General features: G+C 38.2%; 1 protein-coding gene and 1 pseudogene across 4 annotated transcripts in view; both read right to left on the reverse strand.

The window, feature by feature from the left end:
- AKAP3 (A-kinase anchoring protein 3) overlaps positions 1–22,654 on the reverse strand; it is a 33,464-nt gene that overhangs the window by 3,947 nt on the left and 6,863 nt on the right. For 2 of the 4 annotated variants that reach the window (XM_054444712.2, XM_054444709.2), the window contains exons 2-4: positions 22,330–22,435; positions 18,519–18,614; positions 6,998–9,322 (exon numbers count right to left, since the gene is read on the reverse strand). In XM_054444712.2, coding sequence (XP_054300687.1) covers positions 6,998–9,322; positions 18,519–18,614 — 2,421 coding nt within the window. In that variant the 5' untranslated portion in view covers positions 22,330–22,435. The remainder of the gene's footprint in view (positions 1–6,997; positions 9,323–18,518; positions 18,615–22,329; positions 22,436–22,654) is intronic. The other 2 variants (XM_054444708.2, XM_054444711.2) reach the window with 1 other exon arrangement.
- LOC129010464 (ras-related protein Rab-5A-like) lies at positions 15,749–16,566 on the reverse strand (annotated as a pseudogene).

A 22,654-nucleotide genomic window follows, 5' to 3' on the forward strand; every position in this document is an offset into this window, starting at 1 on the left:
TGAGGTGGGAGGATCACTTAAGCCTAGGGAGTCTGAGGCTGCAGTGACTATGATTATGCCACTGCACTCCAGCCTGGGCAAGAGAGGGAGACCCTGTCTCAAAAAAAAAAAAAAAAAAAAAAAGAAAGAAAAAAGAAAGAAAATAAATTACAAAATTACATTTATTGAATTACACTTATTGTAACATGCTGCAATTCCATTCCTCATTATCTGCCCAAAAGAAATGAAAACATATAACCACACAGACTTGTATGTGAATGCTCATAGTCGCATTACTCATAATAGCAAAAACGGAAACCATCTAAATATCTATTAACTGATAGGTGGACAAACAAAATGCAGTATATCTACATAACGAAGTACTATTCAGCAATAAAAAGAAATAAACTACTGATACATGCTACAACACAGATGAACCACAAAAAACTTACACTAAGTGTAAGGAGCCTGATGTAAAAGACCACATACTTTATGGCTCCGTTACATAAAAGGTCAAGGAAAGACAAATTTATAATGATGGAAAGGTTAATGGCTGCACATGGATGGGAGATGAAAACTGAGAAATGTAAACACGAATAGCCTAGAAAATTCTGAGGCAGAGAAATAAAGAGTCTCCAGTCCTATCGGATATTCAAAAATATTATAGAATTACAGTAATTAAAATAAGATGCTATTGGTACAAGAGTAGATGGACAATTCAATGGCACAGAGTAGAAAGTTTAGAAAAAGAATAGGAAAATAATTAGAGATTGTGGCCAGACGCGGTGGCTCATGCTTGTAATCCCAGCACTTTGGGAGGCCGAGGCGGGTGAATCATGAGGTCAGGAGTTCAAGACCAGCCTGGCCAAGATTGTGAAACCCTGTCTCTACTAAAAGTACAAAAATTACAGTGTGCCTGTAATCCCAGCTACTTGGGAGGCTGAGACAGGAGAATCGCTTGAACCTGGGGGGCGGAGGTTGCAGTGAGCCAAGATCGCACCACTACACTCCAGCCTGGGTGACATTGTGAGACTGTCTCAAAAAAAAAAAAAAAGATTGTAACCCTAATTCGTACCTTATATAAAAATGAATTCAAAATGTATTAAAGTCTTAAATATATTTTAAAAATCATAAAAGTACAGTCATACACTGCATAATGCTGTTTCAGTGAACCACAGACTGTACATATGATGGTGGTTCCATATGCTTATACTGGACCTGAAAAACTCCTATTTTCTAGTGATGTCATAGTTATCGTAAAAGAGCACAACACATTACTCACTTGTTTGGGGTGATGCTGCTGTAAACAAACCTATCGTGCTGCCAGTTATATAAAAGTCTAGCACACACTATTACATATAGTGGATAGTACTTCATAATGATAATAAATGAGTACATTACTGATTTCTGTATCACTGTACTATACTTTTAGTGTTATTTTAGTCTACTCCTTCTACTTATTAAAAAAATTAATTGTAAAACAGCCTCAGGCAGGTCCTTCAGGACAAAGGCATTGTCATCATAGGACATAATAGCTCCATGAGTGTTACTAACCCTGAAGACCTTCTAGTGGGAGAACATGCAGAGGTGGAAGGCAATGATATTGATGATCATGACCCTGTGTGGGCCTAGGTCAATGTGTGTGTTTGTATCTTCATTTTTAAAAAAAAGTAAAAAAATTAAATAGAAAAAAGCTTATAAAAAAGAATATAAAGAAAATATTTTTGTATAACTGTACAATGTGTGTTTTAAGCTAAGTGTTATTACAAAAGAGTCAAAAAGTTAAAAAAATTAAAAGTTTGTAACGTAAAAATGTTACAGTAATCTGCTAACTTATTATTGAAGAAAGAAAAATATTTTAAAATATTTATTGTAGCCTAAATATACAGTGTTTATGAAGTCTACAGTAGTGAACAGTAATGTCCTAGGCTTTCACATTCACTCGCCACTCAGTCACTCACTCATCAAGAGCAACTTCTAGTCCTGGGAGCTCCATTCATGGTAAGTGACCTATACAGATGTACCATTTTTTATCTTTCAAACCATATTTTTACTGTACTTTTTCTATATTTAGATATGTTTAGATCCACACATACTGTGGTGTTACAATTGCTTACAGTATTCAGTACAGTAACATGCTGTATATAGGTGTGTAGCCTAGGAGCAATAGGCTATACAATATAAGCTAGATATGCAGTAGGCTATACCAGCTAGATTTGTGTAAATACCGTCTATTATGTTCACACAATGAGGAAATCGCTTAATGACACACTTCTCAGAACATATCTCCATGACTAAGCGATGCATAACTGAACTAGAAAAAAACATGGGAAAGTTTTGCTAATATCATAAAGTGGAGAATGTTTTCCAAAATATAACATAAAACCCAGCAAAAATAAAAGAAAAATGTCTCATATTTGATGACATTTGTATAGCAGAAACAAACTACAACAACAACAAAAAAAACACCAATCAAAAGACCAATGGCAAAGGAAATATTTGTATTTAATATCATAAAGGTTGATTCCTTGTAATATATAAAACTCTTATAGATGAATAAGAAAAAGGCCTACAATGTAATAAAAAAATGGGCAGAACATAAAAAGAATACCTAGGAATACAGCTAACTAGGGAGGTGAAAATCTCTACAATGAGAATTACAAAACACTGCTCAAAGAAATCAGAAATGACACAAACAAATGGAAAAATATTCCATTCTCATGGATAGAAAGAGTCAATATTGTTAAAATGGTCATATTGCCCAAAGCAACTTAAATGTTCAATGCTATTCCTATTAAACTACCAATGAAATTCTTCACAGAACTAGAAAAAACTATTTTAAAATTCATATAGAACCAAAAAAGAGCCTGCCAACAGCCAAGGCACTCCTAGGTGAAAAGAACAAAGCTAGAGGCATCACATTACTCAACTTCAAACTATACTACAGGACCACAGTAACCAAAACAGCACGGTACTGGTACAAAAACAGACATATAGACCAATGGAACAGAATAGAGAGCCCAAAAATAAGGCCACACAGCTACAACCATCTGATCTTTGACAAAGCTGACAAAAACAAGCAATGGGGAAGGACTCCCTATTCAATAGGTGCTGGGATAACTGGCTAGCCATATACAGAAGATTGAAACTGGACCCCTTCCTTACACCATATACAAAAATCAACTCAAGATGGATTAAAGAATTAAATGTAAGATTAAAAACTGTAAAAACTCTGGAAGAACACCTAGACAATACCATTCTGGACATAGGAAGCAGCAAAGATTTCATGATGAATACACCAAAAGCAACTGCAACAAGAGCAAAAATTGACAAATGGGATCTAATTAAATTTAAGAGCTTCTGCACAGCAATAGAAACTATTAATAGAGTAAACAGACAACCTACATAATGGAAGGAAATATTTGCAAACTATGCATCTGACAAAGGTCTAATGTTCAGCATCTATAAGGAACTGAAACAAATTTGCAAGAAAAAAACAACCCCATTAAAAAGTGGGCAAAGGACACAAACAGACTCTTTGCAAAAGAAGACATATGTGTGGCCAAAAAGCATATAAAAACAAGCTTAATATCACTGGTCACTAGACAAATGCAAATCAAAACCATAATGAGATACCATCTCACACCAGTTAGAATGGCTATTATTAAAAGTAATGGCAAGGATGTGGAGAAAAGGCAACACTTATACACTGTTGGTGGGAGTGTAAATTAGTTCAACCATTGTCAAAAGCAGTGTGGCAATTCCTCAAAGAGCTAAAAACAGAACTACTATTCAACCCAGCAATCCCATTACTGGGTGTATACCCAAAGGAATATAAATTGTTTTACCATAAAGACACGTGCACATGGATGTTCATCGCAACACTATTCACAATAACAAAGACATGGAGATAACCTAAATGCCCATTAATGGCAGATGGGATAAAGAAAATGTGGTACATATACACCATGGAATATTATGCAGCCATAAAAAAGAACACAGCCATTTCCTTTGCAGGAACATGGATGCAATTGGAGGCCATTGCCATTGGCAAATTAACTCAGGAACAGAAAATGAAATAGAGCATGTTATCAGAAGTGGGAGTTAAATGATGAGAACACATGGACACAAAGAGGGAACAACAGACACTTGAGGGTGAAGGGTGGGAGGAAGAAGACACTCAGAAAAAAATAACTATTGGGTCAGTACTAGGCTTAGTACCTGGATGACAAAATAATCTGTACAACAAACCCGTGTGACCTGAGTTTACCTATATAACAAACACACACATATACCCCTGAACCTAAAATAAAAGTTAAAAAAAAATGGGCAGAAGTTATGACCAATTTATCCACAGAAGAGGAAATTCAAATGGTCTTAAATATATGCAAAGATACTCACCCTCATTGCTAATAAAACAAGAAGTAAAGCAACTTAGCAAATTAAAAATTTTAGCATGCACTGTTGGTTAAAGTGTGAGGAAATAGTCCTCTTACACTGTTTTAATAGGTGTGTTAATTGGTACAAGCTCTATGGAAGGCAATTTGGAAACATGTATCAAATTACACAAATAATATTCTCAGTGACCTTGAAATTCCTTTCCTAGGTGTATAGCACATGTGAATACATTTGAATCTGTGCAAAATTATGTATATTCAAGGATATTCAGTGTAGCATTGCTTACAGTGCAAAATAGTGGCAACTGAAATATCCATACATAGGGGAGGGGTTAAATATATAAAACATATATAAAACATATATGATATATGAAATGGCTTCATATATTTTATAATACATGAAGCCATTAAAAAGAATGTGGCAGCTCTATATGTTGCAGAAGAGGATATATATATAAAAAATAATAATTTGTGACTTTACGTGTGTGTGTGTGTGTGTGTGTGTGTGTATTTCTGGAAGGATAAATAAGAAATTGATCCAAATGGTTTTTTTTCTCCAGGGAAGGCAATGGGATGGAGCACACAAATAAGAAAACAACCCTTAATTTTCACCATGCATCCTTTTGTACTTTTGAATTTTGAACTATGCACACATATTATTTATTCAAAAATAAATACAAATGTATTTAAAGACATCGGGCTCACAGACATCCCAGTGACAGCAGGTTCAATCACCTGAATCAGTATGATAATATTTGCATACATTAATCTCTTTTCAAAAAGTCATTTTTAGGTAGTTTCTTTGGTGTCTATGTCATCCCTGTTCTTAAAAATATACTAATATTCAGTGCATCTATTTATTAGTTGAAGTTTGAGCATGCTGCTTCTCATTCCTTCTACTCTTAGAGGGAGTCAATAAAATAGATGACTGTCTTTATCTTTAGAGTAGACAAAGGTGTGTGTGTGTATAAAAGTGGGGGACTGCAAGTCTATTGTCCTATTTTAGATACACGTTTCAATTTAAAATAATCTAAAACAACACATTCCAATACAAAAAAGTCTAAAGCCAGAATGTATTATGTATGTTATATATGATGGGTTTGATTTCAAAGATGGCTACAAAAGGCTTTCTCACACATTATACACCTGAAGGCTATGCTTGTTTTTAGATTTTTTTCATCAGTTTAAATTTTCTTCAGAATATAGCCTCCCACTCCCCACCTCTGCTAATTGCTATATACTATAAAATAGTTGTCTGTTTTATGGATTGGAAACCCTGCGTGGAGACAGAGCTTGCCAACGACCCTTAGGAATAGATCTAATATTGGAAGTTCACATTGTCTTCTAGCCTAACTTGAATGTGCACACAGCTCACTTGGGTATTTTGCTAAGATGAAGATTCTGATTCAGTATGTCTGGAGGGAAGTGTGAGATTCTGCACTTCTAAAAAGTTCCCAGGTGATGCCAATGTTGTAGGTCCACAGACTACACTTTAAGTAGCAAGTGTAGTCTTGCTAAGACCAAAGTCAAAGACCATACAGTTTCTTGTTTAGCCTTGATATAGCCTAATCTGGATGCTCTGTAATCGTGTGTCTTCCCAGTCATCAGAGAAACGTAGCGACCCAGTTGCAAGCGTTGCTAATACCATGTAAATACCACTTAATTAAGCAGAGAAAGCCTCTTTTTCCTTATCTTCTGATTTCTATGATGATGAAATTTTCTAAATAATTCTAGCCTCTTGTGCCACCCTTTGCTACTTAATGATTAACAGCAGTTGGTCCACTTTTCTCAATCAAGAGGAGACAATCAAAAGCACTGAGGAAGAGAAAATGAGAGAGAGAGAGAGAGAGAGCGAGAAGGCAGAGAAGAGAGAGAAGGGAAGGTTGTAGGGATGGTCTTTTTAATTCCCGCACTTCAGTATGAAGCATCTTGGGTAAGTGTGCGTGTTCTCCAGACTCAAACCCTCCCTTTGGCGAGCAGTTCTGATGCTTACTGGGCACCTTGGGTGGAGGACAAGAACTTATCAGGCACGTTTACCTTTATCAGTAATAACAGTGATAAGTTGATTTCCCATCTGCCTTATGCTTTAGTCTTACTTGTCAACTGATTGAGAGCTAAGGGTAGGGGGAAGAGGGGTGTTATCCACTGAATCCTTTCAAATCCCCAACGCCACCTAGACAACCAGCTAAGACAGTAATGGCATGTTTGAAAAGGTCATAAATTCAGACTCTGCCTCTTCCCTAACACATCCCAGGGCTACTTTCCAGCTTCATCTCATCCTTTGAGCAATGCTGTCCTATCCAAAACTCAGCCTAGAGCCCAGACCTTAATCTGATTCTTTCACTAGGTCTCTTGGAGGTTCATCATCTGTACACTCCTACTCCTAAATGCAGAAAACAGAAGCATATCATTTATCCCCCTCTTCCCCTTTGATATGCTTGTATTGGGCAAAAACTAATTTTACTTTATCCATTATCTCTGCCAAAAGGCATGATCTTCAAATCCCACTGTTCCCATTTTACCTTCTCTGTGGCTATCTTCCCATTCAGAAAGAAACCAGAACTTAAAGCTCTAGTTAAATCTTAATAAAGCTTCCAAATTCCTCTGCCTTTGTTTCTTACCTTCTCCTGGATCCCTTCATCATCACCAGCAAAATACAAAATAGGGACATTGAGCTCAGAGGCAGCTACCCATTGAAGGACGGCTTGGAGTTGCTTGTTCTGAACTGTATCCGTTAGGTTGTGATTGCTGACAATCACCTTGGGTGCTGCACACCCTTCAGGGGGCTGTCCTGATATACCTCTCATTTCATTATGGATAGCTTGATAGGCATTCTGCAGGAGAGCTTCTGCTGACCCTGTGCCCTTGACTGGCAAACACTCATATAAACTATCTGGGAAGGCCGAAGTTAGCCTACTGGCATCTCCAGACTTGTCATCTCCCAGCTTGTCATCTCCCAGCTCTGCCAACGAAGAATCACAGGACTTAGCAATGATGACACACAGCTTCATCACTGAGTTCATCAGATGTTCTACCATCTGCCCACTCATGTGGCTATCTATCTGGTTGACAACCACCTTGGTCAGCCCAGAAAGGGCACCAGGGGTCTCATCATCTTCATGTAGTCTGGGGGGAGAAGAGGCTAATGGTCTTTCACACAACTTCCTATCTTCCTTAACTGGCTGTTCCGGCACCTTGGGTTCAGGGCTCTGATCACGCTTGAAAATGGTCTCACTAAGTAAGCTCCGGATGAAATTGAAGAAAACACTCCTTAGGTCCTTCTTTTCTGCTTGTTCTTGGTCACCTACAATGGGAGCAGACTTAAGGCAGGATTCATCAGGAACTACAGGAGGCTCATTGGCAGGAAAGTTGGTGGTGCCAGCAGCTTCAAGGAAGCTCTGCACATCCCTTCTTCCTCCCTGGGCCAGGTGATATTGAATCAGAAGTAGGGCAGATACGATCAGGTCCTTGGCCCAGGAGTCTGAATCATACATAAAATTCTCAGGTTTCTCTGGGGGATATGGAGGAGGGCCGAGGTTGCCAATATCTTCAGGGTACTCAAAGGAAATGTCTGATGCAGGCTTACACTGTGTGTTGGGAGCTTCAAATGCTGCATGCTGGAAACCTAGAGATTTACATTCTTTCTGCTGACTTTTATGCCACAAGGTAAGCCCCTCTTTGATAATGTGCTCACCCAGAGTTTTGGCACAAGTGTCCTCCTCTGATTTGGGTTCAGAATACATTTTTTCTCTCAATTTAGTTTCAGATTTCATGGCAAAGTTCACATTTCGGTTTTTAGGATCACCCATTCCTTTCATTGAGATGAGGGAATAACTCTCAGCCTTGTCTTGGGCTTTCCTGACATGCTCAGGGACTTTCTTGGCAAACATTACATTGTACAGCTTTCTTAGCATGGCATCCATGATATCTGTGGCCTTTTGGCTTCCATGAGAGAAGACAGTTCTTTTCACAGCCGAGACAAACTGTGTGTCAGTCATGAGGGTCCCTGTGACGCTGTGGAGGTTCCTCATGAAGGAGTCGATGAGATCCGAGACCACCTCTTTTGCATGCTTGAGCAGAACCTTCTTCAGTAGGATGGTAGCAATGGTTGTGTCTTTCACTTGGATCTTCAGTGTCTTCATGATGGAGACCATCATATCAGACACCACACTGTTAGCGTAGGTCATGATCCCTTCACTAACAGAAGCCGTAAAGTCATCAGGCCTTTCCTGCCCTCGAAATCTCTTTCTCTCCCGAGGAAAGAACCTTCCACCCTCTCTGGCATAATCTCCATTACGAGATTCAAACACTTCCTTATAGAAGAAAGACTTCTTAGAAGCAGGCTTGTCATCTGGACTCTGTCTTTCTTTGGTGCTCTCCTTGATCTTCAAAGTGGACTTGTATTTCAAATTTGGGGGACTTTGTGATGATCCTGAGACTCTGTCTCCAGAGCCAGGAGCCTTGTCTGGGGCAGCATTCCTGGAACATGCAGAGACGGTCTCATTCACAAGCTCTGATGCTATCTTACTGAGGCTTTTGGTGGGTGTGGGTTCATTCCCCATGTACAATGACTGATAGACACATTTGTTTTCAGAGCCATCGATCTTCTCATTGATCTCTTTGCGGGCCATGGCTATGACTAGATTCGTGAGGCGGTTAGCATAGAAGGAAACTTCATCTACTGAACTCCCATTGCCAAGTTGGGCCCTGGGGCCCTGGCAAGGATTCTCTTTGTGAGTCATCTCAAAATGCAATCTTTCTGGAGTGCCCTTGGTGGTGGTGTTGTAATAGTCTACAGAGAAACCTTTGTGTGGGTCTCCGGAGTTGGACGTTTCCCCACCAAATGATTCTCCGGGTTTGAACCTAACATCTTGGAACTCTGCTGTACTTTTCTCCAGGTCTCTGCGGAGCCAGCTGAGCACTCTGACAGGATCCGTGGAGGTGTCCTTAAAAATAGACAAGGATTCATCTGACTATAACAAAGTAAAGATATGGGATATTCAAGACAACCTCAAAGTTCAGTTACAAATGTCATCAGCCCTCTCAAGCTTGCTCCATCTTGGCAATAAAAGTAACCATTTATTGAGTACTCACTGTGTATCAGACATTGTTCCAAGTATTTAAAGTCTATTATCTCATTTAATTATTCTCATAATAAACCTGAGATTTAGCTCTCTTATTATCTTCTTTTTACAGAGGAGGAAATTGAAGAAGTGAGAGGTTAAGTTTGTAACTTACTTGAAATAATACAGCTAACCATTGATGGAGCAGAAATTCCAGCCCTGGCAGTCTGACTCCACAGCCCATGCTCTCAGCTAGTATATTATATTGCTTCTAATGACATATATCTTTAAGATCGGATAGTCTGCTAAGGATAATGGCCTCCAGCTCCATCCATGTCCCTGTAAAGGACGTGATATCATTCTTTTTTTACGGCTGCATAGTATTCCATGGTGTATACATACCACATTTTCTTTATCCAATCGATCATTGATGGGCATTTAGGTTGATTCATGAACAGAAAACCAAATACCACATGTTCATACTTATAAGTGGGAGCTAAATGATGAGAACACATGGACACATAGAGGGGAACAACACACACTGGGGCCTTTTGGAGAGTGGAGGTAGGGAGGAGGGAGAGGACAAGGAAAAATAGTTAATGGGTACTAGGCTTAACACCTGGGTGATTAAATAATCTGTACAACTACTCCCATGACACAAGTTTACCTATGTAACAAACCTGCACGTGTACCCCTGAACTTCAAATAAAACTTAAAAAACAGATCTGACAGTCATCAGCTAGATAGAAGAGTTAGCATTTGAACTGAATCAGATTTTTTCTTGTTTTAATATTAATTGCTATTTTCTATGGTTTACCTGTTTTTATTTAGGTCTTATTACAAGTATAGTTTCTAAAAAAATGAGAAAATTCAGGGAAAATTGTGGATAATTAATCACTTTGCCAGGCTGCACAAACACTATCTGGATATGTTAAACGGCTTCCAATGGACTGACATCATTTAACAATCTGATTTATAATTCAGGAGTTAATATGTATGGGCAATGTATTAGTTTTGTATGAATACAGATTCTTTGATGGACACTAGCTGTGATAAGCATATGAACATGTTTATATGTTTATAAATTGTACAATCTGCATGTGGGAAAAACTCTGAAACACAGGATAAAATAAGATAATATATATGAAAGTCTCCTATTTATTATCAAATGTAAAGAATCACTGTAATTATTGGAGTTCATATGTCTATCTGGGAATGACCACAAACATTACCCACCTTTAAAGAACAATTTGGTATTTTTATTACCAAGTGTCATATAGTTACTAGTTACTATTTGTGAAGTACTCGTAATGTTTGCCAGGCACTGTGCTAAATGCTTTATAGGCACTATTTTGTTTAATCCTCATATTCGTCTAGTAAGACAGGTTTTACTCTACTAGTTTCACAGGTAAGAAAACAGAGACTTAGAGAAGTTAAATAGTTTGCCAGGCATCTCACAGCTAGTCCATGGTGGGGTTTCGTATTCAGATGCAATTCTGATTCTAAAATCTGGGCTCTCCACCTCTACAATATCCTGCTGTGCTTTGACTACTTGGAAAGAAAAGAAAAGAAAAGAAAAGTAGTTGTGCTAGTTATCTGCAGGACTGGTTTAAGTGGCTTGTTACCATGTCGGAGTTAAGATCCATTGCGCTTGGTTCAAAATTCTCCCAAATGGTTCTCCTAATTAGAATAATAGCTACTATATGGGGTATTTTGTGCTTTAGTGGAAAACTACACATCATCTATAGCATACCCTTCCACATTATCTGATTCTCATTCCCTTGGAGCTATTTTACAACTCTGTTAACTGTAGACAACTGACATCAATGCAATATAATTCTTGTCTAGACACCTGTAAGGGGAAGGTTGACTGACTGCCTCTCCCACTGTAGAGAAGGTCAGTTTGCCTCCAATGGCACGTTTACTTCAATATTTCCAAGCTATATGTGTCTTTTGAACCTCACCACTTCCTTGTTAATGAGTTAAATAAAATCTTTGACACATTCATTTTTATATATGTATGGGAGTCATTATTTTGCCCTTCTTTGAAAATTATCTTTTAATGGTTTTGGAAGTCTTCCAACAAGATGCCCAATAGATCCACCTAATGGAGATAAATGTCCTCATGAGACAGGTGCACTAGGTGTGTCTTTTCTCAGCCCTCAGAGTAGCAATAGGAGTCTGCAGATACTCGGTTTTTCTAGTTTTAATTTTCCTCTCTACTAATTTTGTTTTTGGTTCTCACTTCGGTTTCTTTATGGCCAATTGGTGGCAGCAATGATTGGAAATTTGATTTTATGTCTAACCATTTGGTAATCTCTTTTATGGATTAATGATTTGTAGAGTTATATTCTCTGTTGGGTGTGAGGCAACAGAAAATCTGTTTTGACAGCATTTTTTTGTCCATCTTAAGCTCATCAATTAAGATGTTTGTGCTCACTTGGAAGGAGAAGTGCTCTTTGATATCCGGACAGGTGAGTTTTATGTTTCTGGTTTATTTTTGCCACAAAGTGTGGCTGAAAGTTTAGAATTGAAGCTATAAACTGTCTCTATCAGTGTCTGTATCACTATGTGTCTGTAACTCAGAAAATGTTAGGTGTAAGCAGCAATGTCTTCCTCCAGAGAGCATTAATGTGTTATACTATGAAGTCTCTTAAAGGAAGTTTATTCTGATTGGTGCGTGCTCACACACACACACGCACACAAACACACACTTATGTAAATTACATATTCTTGTATCCCCAGAAAATAAGGAAATCAAGCTCCTAATACTTAAAATATTCAAAGGGAATGCTAAGAAAACAAAGTATTTTTACAGAACCTAACTCAGAAACATTTTAGAAACCCAAATTCACATAAATTAGGTAAATCTTTGGCAAATAATACTAGTTTGATAATTTTGGTTTAATAAAAACAGCTATATCTTTTCTTATTTATCAATGTTAGATATTATACAATTGTATGCTTTTATTTTACTTTGATATGCTTTTCATAAACTCATACAGGTTTATAGATCCAAAAAAGCCAAGATTACTTCTATTTAATGTTTAAGATTATGAAAAATGTAAATTTGCATTTAACCAAGTTGAATAATCATTCTGACAAACTTTATTTCAACAGTTACTATGTTTTACTGTATGTTAGCCTAATGATAAGTTTCCAACATCTTTATATAACTTAAAACACTGGAGTGGTATTACATGGAGTTAATGCATATTCACTGGATATGTAAATCATTTCTAAGTAAGATGGAACACTGAGACATTGATGGCTAAGTGTAAAATTTATAAGCTTTTGCTTATTATTTTTATCACTTATAGAAAGGCTATATCTTTAAATCTGTTAATGAGTGTGTTCAGCTTCTCCACTTAGAGAGGTGGTATAAGGGGTGTATGTGACTGTAGGAAGTCGTCTTCATGTGTAGTCATGAGTTCTACTCACCGGCATTTCAGCTGGTTTGTGATGTTCCCAATTATATACCCCTCACCCTAGTTTTTTTGTGATACAGAAAGAGTGTATATTCTTTCATAATCATAACTGTTAACTTTGGGTTAGCAGTTATGATTAATATTAGTGGTTGAGACTATAATCAGGAACAAGAGTTTCAGAGAAGTCTAAATGTATACCTGCTTGTTTTCCTAGCGACTGCAGGTGAAACCTGGTGGAGAGTGTTTCTTAGGCTTGACTTCCTAATCTCAGGACAGTAAATAACAGAGGGCTTTTTTTTTTTTTTTTTGATACGGAGTCTTGCTCTGTCACCCAGGCTGGAGTGCAGTCGTGTGATCTCAGCTCACTGCAAGCTCTGCCTCCCGGGTTCATGACATTCTCCGGCTTCAGCCTCCCGAGTAGCTGGGACTACAGGCGCCCGCCACCACATCTTGATCTCCTGACCTCGTGATCTGCCCGCCTCGGCCTCCCAAAGTGCTGGGATTACAGGCATGAGCCACTGTGCCCAGCCCCCTTTGCCCACTTTTTAATGAGGTTTTTGAAAATGATAATGTATTACTACCTAGTTATTTACGAATAAGCACATTAACTTGCAAATAGGTGTGTTTCCCTAAATGGGCTGTAACAGTACAGGAAAGCCTTACTATAGTGCAGCTGTGGAGTTTATTCTTTTACCCTTTTCAATTAAAAAAAAAAAAACCCAAACCTGTTGGGTGCAGTTGCCTGCAGTCCCATCACTTTGGGAGACCGAGGAGGGCAGATCTCACTTGAGCTCAGGAGTTTGAGACCAGCCTGGAACAACATGGTGAAAACCTATCTCTACAAAAAATATATTTTAAAAGATAAATAAAATTAAAAAAATAAAAATAAAAAACCAAACCTACAGCACAGCATAGAGCTTTACAATGGAGTCCACAGAACTGTGTTAAGTTACTGTGTTTATGGATTTTTAATGTCTATATATTTTTAAACCTAAAATGTGTGTACCCTATGTCTATTATTCCCCTCTATCCACAAGGATTTTGCAAAAGGGGTTAATCCAACTGTAGTGACTGAAAGACTAAGTAGCCACATTTCCTTTCTTATCAATGCAGTCTATAACCAAACACTCATCTCTTCAAACCCCCTTGCCCTCTTGCAAGCTTCCTCTTCTTACACAATAGTATTCTGAGCAATTAGGGAAGGAAGATGCCAAATTATCTTAGTATTTCTGAATCCTGGGGGCAAGTTTTCATGTCCATGAAGGAGAATATAAGAAGAGGTCATGGGTTTTATTTTCTCTGCTCAGCATCTTTTGCTTCAGCAGTTTTAAGTCAGCTATCTACCTCCCTGTTCTATTTCTCTTCTCCACCTTTGTCTCAATTAAACATACCTTATAAAATTTTCTCTGACCACCTCCCATTTTGAAATGATCAATTCTTTAAACACCTATAGCAATTATTGTCTAGAAAATACATTTGACAAATAATCATGAACTGCTTTTCATTAGTCCAGCAGTTATTCAGAGCTTTCAAGTGACATTTCTATATTCTTTTTTTTCTTTTTATACCACTTTATTCAAACCTGAGCACCTCAATATAAAACTAAACACTGGTGACCCATTTTCCTAATTCTGAATTATTGTAAATGTACAAGTTCTCCTAACAGTCCAACACTTAAACAGATTAAATCATCTCCAACACATGGTAGCTCTCATGTAAGGAAAATACCTAAAATAATTACTGCAATATACTGAAGGTTGAAACACAAGGCTGCAAGATTGTTACTAACATATTGCAATACTTTATGTTACAAATTACAGGCACATTGTTCCTTATGGTTCATGAGCCACGGAGGAACAACTGAAGCCCCTTCCTGTCAAAGGGGGAGAGAGAAATCATTGGCTGTTTTAGTAACTGTACATTTTGTATACTTTTAAGCAACTCTTAAATATTACAGAAAAGTAATACATATATGGAGACTATAATGCAGTACCCTATTGACAGTACAGCTGAAGGTCGAATTTAAAATAATCAAGTTTAAATATACATAATTGTTAGTGCATTGACTACATTGTGTCACAAGCGAACAAAAGTCCCCTCCCTGCACCAAACAACCAAACCTATGTAATGGCCAGCGGTGATTAATTAGAAATCACAGACACCTGGTTTATTTCATTTTTGTTAAAGAACTCACATGTTTGAAAGGAACACTATCCATTAAGATGCATTTATTAGTTCTCAAATTCCTAAAACAAGATGGGATTGCATTTGATTATTTTTTACCCCATAAAAAAAAAAAAAACACAGGACTGGCTATAATTTAGATGCCATTAACGCTCTTTCCACCCCCCACCTTGTATATGTGGGATTATTTTCTTGTGGTTCATTTATTAAAATATGGAATGTTCATTTTAAATACTGATACCAGGAGAAATGAACATTTGCCTGAATACTATGGCTAAGCATAAATAACTTTAGAATCTTCTTCTACAAAAAGAATGTTTTTGAAAAGCCCAAATTAGTAAATTCTATTTTTTTTCCACAGGTGACTACTGTACCAGTGTGGAGAAACGGGCTGGTTAACTGTGTGGGTCCAGATAGTCATTTGTCTATATTCCTAGTGATGAGAAATTATTCCCCCTAACCTTCCAATGAAACAAGTATACACATAGTTCTCCTTTTTCCCTATTGCTGAAACATTAGTAAGAGGGACCCATGCATGTTATTAAAAATTAAGCTCAAAACACTTAATCTGCATTAGAAACTTGACTCTATCATAAGTCTCTTTTGGAAATCATACTGGGCTGGTTAAATGGTCCAATTCCATTGTTATTAACATTTAAGAAGCAGAAGACTATTCCAGCTAGTTCAAACTGGAGGTTTAGTTACTACAACACTGACTCCTGTTTGGTTGTGTGGGTTCAGTAAGGGCTACTCCTCTTCTTCTGGCAGAATCTGCTTCTGGATTTTGCGGTTCGTTCTTTGGCAATTTTTTAGCTATTGCCATGAACATTTCATTTACATTCACTGATGTTTTAGCTGATGTCTTCATGAATGATAAACTATTGTCATCTGCATAGGACTGTGCTTCTGGAAATCTACTGCTTTTTTATTTGCTAGGTCAGCCTTGTTTCCTGATAAAGCTACTACAATGCCAGGACACGCTTGCCTCTGAAGTTCTTTAACTCAATTTTTTGCTCTTGCAAAGGACTCCTCATTTGTGATATCATATACAACTATGGCTGCTTGTGCTCCTCTGTAGTACATTGGTGCTAGGCTACGGTATCATTCTTGACCAGCTGTATCCCATATTTCAAACTATATTGTAGTGTCATCAAGACCCACAGTTTGGGTTAGAAAATCAGCCGAATCTGTAGAAGCACTTTAACTTATCCAAAACATCTATTTGCTGGCTAAGAACCACCACTCTTAGATCTCTTCATTTTGTCTTCACTTCCATCACCAGCACTAGCAGTTGGTTTTCTTTTTGGGCCCAAATTTCACAAAGAAACAGCTTTTACCACTTTGAGAGTTACCCCGATGGTACTCTCTCGAAACTCATGAAATTGGCCTTTCACAGAACGAAGCACTAGGCTTGATTTGCCAACAGCAGACTCTCCCAGAAGTACTAGTTTGAACTGGCATATTTTATTTCCAGTATTTGGGCCACACGGTCTTGGTTGTGCCTCGATTAGCCATGTTCACATGTGAAATAAGTCCCTAATTTCAGACTCTTCAATGAACTTCCACAATTCAAGGGGTCAATTTTCTTCTTTCTGGAGGCAAAGAAACCTGAGATGTGGCAAGCGGAGCTGTGGGCTGAAGCCCCAGGCATGGCCTGTAGGACGAGAGTGTGTCTATGACGGTGGTCGTGGTGGTGGTGGTGGCCGTGGCATCTGCTCTTCGGGCCGCTCGCTACCCTCACCGACATTTCTACTTTGATATGTGTGTTTTTTATTCTCCGAAATGAATGATAAGGCTCAGAGGGGCAGTAACTGTTATATTCCTTTTTGTTTCTCACTTAGTAAAAAATCACTAAGTTCATTTGATTTAACATTGAAACTGATCTGCCTTTTGTTTCTCCAAATGAAAGGGCAGAAGTAAATCAAAGATCTAGTTGAAGCAGTTTTGGTTGGCCCTTACTCTATAGTAATTGAATATTTATTATCTTTATGTCTTAATGTCTTATGTAGATTTGTTAATATTTTCTCTTTAAAACTTTATATAGATCGACCAGATTTGGACAAATAGAAGAGGACGGGTCATTTGCATTTGATTACATGCAAATAAATGTCTGATAAATGTTAACTTTTTTTTTATTTTGAGACAGAGTCTCACTGTTGCCCAGGCTGGAGCGCAGTGGCATGGTAATAGCTCACTACGACCTCAAACTCCTGGGCTCAAGTGATTCTCCTGCCTCAGCCTCTCAAGTTGCTGGGACTACAGGCGTGTGCAACCACTCTGGCTAATTCTTTTTCTAGTAAAGACAAGAGTTTTGCTGTGTTGCCTGGGCTGGTCTCCAACTCCTGGGCTCAAGCAATCCTCCCGCCTTGGCCTCCCAAAGTGTTAGGATTACAGGTGTGAGCCACTGTGCCCAGTCTGATAAATGTTGTAATAGGATAGAGTCTATTAATAATAGTGATTCCATTAGATTATGAGATCCTTAAAAGGAGAGAATCCCAATTTATTTTTATATCTCTGACCCTGACAGGACAGTGTCTGTGCCAGTTATTGACTTACTGTCTCTCACTCCAAATCCACCCTTCTTTGCCTTGCTTTGTGATACCAGAGCTGAACCCTAAACATTTCTCCTTTGCAGTTGGCATTGTCAACAGAGGGTACTGGGGGACACTGCATGGTCAGAGCAGGAGGAAAGGGCTTCCTTCTGGCAAGTTTCCTGTGGCAGCCACATTCTCTCCAAAGAGATGGGAAGCAGCTTTGGTTGAGGTAGAGCGAGCTCTTGTGAGTATTTACTTAGTTTCTTCCTTGTTTATGTAATTCTCAGCCTGGGGGTAGTAGCTGCTTTCTGCATTTGTTATTTCTGGGATTCCTAGAGTCCTCTTTTATACCTGTTAGCAGTTAACTACGTTTTATTAGTAAATAATTTTTAAATGTTAAGTTACTGGTATGGTTTCTATCTTCTGACTAGACCCTGACGATACATTGCCTGATATTAAGTAAGCATTTAATACATGTTTGTTGAATGATGAAGGCAGGATGACAATGTTACTTAGATGAGAGTTTATAGTTCTGAGAATTTTAAGGCATCCTACATTTTAGAAAATATTTTCTATAAGCCTTGGAGACATTTATCTCCAATTCCTTTCTGTTTGAAAATTAAAATTTTATACCTGTAATATACAGCTGACATATACATATATATTTATATATACATACATGATATATGTTTTACAGCTTATATGTACATATATATTTCATTAATTATAGCATATTAAATACCATAGGATGGGAATTTTTTCCAGAAAACTATAAATGGGAATGTTTTGTTCTATAAGGGCTGATTTCCCACCTGCCTCAATAATCCCACCTTGAAAAATAAGAGGTTGGTGGTATGGTGGAGAGAATAAGGCTACTCTTAATGACAGCCTCCATATTCTTAACCTAGTGTTTATCAAGAGGTTGACCCTTACCATTTTCCAGTCCTGGGCTTGGTTGTCTCCAGGAGAATAGACATCAACTTTGCATACTCCATTTTGGCTTTGTAACCAGTCAACCTTTTCTGACATCTGGAAGTAGGGGAAAAAAATGAGAAAGGGTCATCACAAGGGCAGATTTTATGAAAGTAAGAAGAAATGTGGTAAAGGGCTAAAGTATGGGAAAGATGAACAATGCCTTCAGTAGAGACCTTCCCTAACAGCCACTTCAGACCCACTCCACTCTGAATAGCTTCATCCTCAGCTCTCAACAGAAGGAATATTTCTTAAACATATTTGTACCTCTAAGGAAGAAGCTGGTACCTGGTATCTGCTACAGGTGCTTAACACATCTTTGTTAAATGAATGAACCCGGGCAGCCATGTCCTGCCCCTTTATGTCCTTGCTTGGCGACCCTCCCCCTGCACTCACAGGATTTTCAGTAGACACTCAAAACTCAAGATGACCAAAACAGAATTAATTTACTGCTCCTTTGTCTGTTCTTGCCCCACCAACTTAGCTTTTAAGTAATTGTTTTATTTTTAATTAATTTCTAAAGCTGTTGCTTACTCATACTAGCAGTAAGTCTGGTAGCTCTTTCTTAAGACCAAACCCTCTTCATTAGCCAAGGATCCTGGGGGAATTCTCAGCCTCTAGGGTTCAGCTAAATTTCTGAGTATCAGTCAGGACAAAAGAGATGTCATGTGTGCCATTCAAAGGGCTTTTGTCCATGGATGCAGCGATTTCCTTGCTGATGTGAATTTGTTCACAACCTTCCCAATACTTTGCTCTATTCCCTAATCTCAGTAATGGCACCACCATTTACCTGGGCTTCTAAGCCAGAAAACTGAGATTCATTTTAATTGTCTTATTCCACCCCAAGCTTCCCTCTAGCTACTATTTCTCTCTTTTTCCATTTGCAGTCATTTTTCTTAAACATATTGCTTATACCTGCTGCTTTCATTGTTTCTCCTCGCAAATGAGTATTATATGTACATACCTATTATATGTACTCCTTTGGGCTTTGGCCTTAGTCTCACACACTTTCCACACCATCATATCTTACTTGCTAGTCTTTGAAAACATGGCCAACTCTCATGATGACTGAGAGTTATCCACTGATCATCTAAAAGTATGAGAACCTTCTCTTTGCCTTCTTCTTCTATGCCAGACTTCCATTCCCAGGCTTTCACACTGAAGTTTCCCTTCTTATGTTCTTTGCTCAGCTCACCCCTCCTTCCCTCTTCATCCCTTAGGCTCGGTTGGCATTAAAAAATTTTTTTCTTTTGGGGGGTGCAGTAATATTTTATTTTATTTTATTTTTTCTTTTTTTAAATTATACTTTAAGTTCTAGGGCACATGTGCACAATGTGCAGGTTTGTTACACATGTATACGTGTGCTGTCTTGGTTTGCTGCACCCATTAGCTCATCATTTACATTACGTATTTCCCTAATGCTGTCCCTCCCCCATCCCCCAACCCCACGACAGGCCCCGGTGTGTGATGTTCCCCACCCTGTGTCCAAGTGTTCTCATTGCTCAATTCCCACCTATGAGTGAGAACATGCAGTGTTTGGTTTTCTGTCCTTGCGATAGTTTGCTCCGAATGATGGTTTCCAGCTTCATCCCTGTCACTACAAAGGACATGAACTCATCCTTTTTTATGGCTGCATAGTAGTCCATGGTGTATATGTGCCACATTTTCTTTCTTTTTTTGTTTTTTTTTGAGACAGAGTCTCACTCTTTCACTGCAGGCCGGACTGCAGTGGCACTATCTCAGCTCACTGGAAGCTCCGCCTCCTGGGTTCACGCCATTCTCCTGCCTCAGCCTCCCAAGTAGCTGGGACTACAGGTGCCTGCCACTGCGCCCAGCTAATTTTTTGTATTTTTAGTAGAGACGGGGTTTCACTGTGTTAGCCAGGATGGTCTCGATCTCCTGACCTCGTGATCCACCCGCCTCAGCCTCCCAAAGTGCTGGGATTATAGGCATGAGCCACCGCGCCCAGCCTATGTGCCACATTTTCTTAATCCAGTCTATCTATCATTCATGGACATTTGGGTTGGTGGCGTTAAAAAATTTAAAAACAAACAAACAAAACTCCGCTCAGATCTATACTTCTCAATGATCAAGGTGGAATAAGATAGCCTATTTCTCCTCTCCAATGCCTCAAACGTCTTTATGAAATAGAATATCTCTGTGCTTTGATTCCAACCAAACACTGGTTTAAAATACTGTTAAAATCAAGCTCAACAGCTTATCCTAATTTTTTATAGTGAAATTGTGTTTTATGAAGAATTGCTTGAAATAAGTGAAGCAGTATTAAGGCATGAACATCTGGTTAACTGGAAATATTTGTTTTAAAGGACTGTGGACTGTGGTGAGGGTAGACGTCCTCCCTCAAAATAAAACCAACACAGATTAAAGAAAGATTAAATACATCATTGCAACTTATATAAGTGGATATGTCATTTTTGTTATACGGGGTGTTTTAGATAATCATTACAAAGAAAATACAAGATCTTTTAAGAGCTACTTATTCTTTGCTCCCACAAGGATTTGTACTCATTTTCACACAGAAATCACTAACTCAGATTACTGAGCTAAGGAAGCAGTTTATTTTAATATTCCAGGCACTCAAATACAATGGATTCCTTAGGTAAACAATGGGTTTTCCATCCTAATTAGACATGAGCATCACCAAGAGAACTGTGTAAAGATACTGAATCCGAGTTACCACCCCCGGAAAATCGTATTTCAATGGTTTTGGGTTGGGGAAACTTAGGCATTCTTAACATTCTTAAATGCTCTCTGAGTGATTCTAAAACACATCAAAGAATTGAGAATTCCTATCAAGAATTGAGAATTCCTAGACCAGGGCTTATCTGGAGAGACTCTGTGAAAAAGACTGGGTAGGTCCAGAAAGATAATTATTTACCCATTTCTTTAAAAATTTTCTCTGAGACAGATTTTCTAACTTCCATTTTTTTTTTTTTTTTTTTTTTTGCGACAAAGTCTCACTCTGTTGGCCAGGTTGGAGTGTACTGGCACGATCTCGGCTCACTGCAACATCTGCCTCCCAGAATGCTCACCACAACCTCCGCCTCCCAAGGGAGTATCTAACTCCTTTAGATATTCCAGCTCTGTCTGCTAACATCCTGGAAGCTGTGAAATTTTCCCATGGCCAATAGAAGGATTGGATTAAAATGTTCCTCAAAAATGTTCATGTGATGATTACCTGCCTCAGCCTCCCAAGTAGTTGGGACTACACCAGGCGCTCCACATCTGGCTAATTTTTGTAATTTTAGTAGGGACAGGGTTTCACCATGTTGGCCAGGCTGGTCTTGAACTCCTGACCTCAAGTGATCCGCCCGCCTTGGCCTGCAGGTGTGGGCCACCGCACCCGGCCAGATTTCCTAATTTTCTTTGGTATCTTATGTTAATGTTTTGTTATCTTAACAAGGAAGTTGTTAATGCCTTGAAGTTAAACTCTGTAATGTCCTCTGCATAAACATACATACATATAAATATTTTTATACTTGCATCATTACTATAAAGAAAATAATGAATGCTACTATTATTTGGCCAAAGAATTGGAAGACTCAGAAGCAGGTTGTCCTAGATTATTGATAGTACAAGTGAGAGCCAGAAACACAATCTCCTAATCTTCAGTGTATATTTCATCCAAATGAGTTACTTCTAATAGAAAATTGTGACAAAATCAATAGGATCTATTGCTTTATTTAAGCTATATATAATTAAAATGCTGACAATTATGTACAAAAAGTACAGAAATTATGTGATCACTTACTCTTACTGAGGATAGGTTCTGAGATATGAGGAAAGCTCTTGATTAATTTACTGTTGTCTTCACTATCCCTCAGTTTACCCCCCTCCTGCCATGTAATATAAGGAATCTGCAATGGAAAGACACAGATAAAAATGACTAATTTTACAAAAGGAACTTATTGCTCTTATTACCAAATAATGATTTTGACTTGTTTATTATTTTTCACGTGTGCATTTAAGTAATGAGCTCAAAATGACATTCAGATTTCATGAGTGCACATCTTATTCTTGATGCAGTCTAGCAGTTGCAAGATGACAAAAAAGGTTGCACTTTTGGGCCAATGATT

Source organism: Pongo pygmaeus, chromosome 10 (assembly GCF_028885625.2).
Source record: "Pongo pygmaeus isolate AG05252 chromosome 10, NHGRI_mPonPyg2-v2.0_pri, whole genome shotgun sequence".
NCBI lineage: Eukaryota > Metazoa > Chordata > Mammalia > Primates > Hominidae > Pongo > Pongo pygmaeus.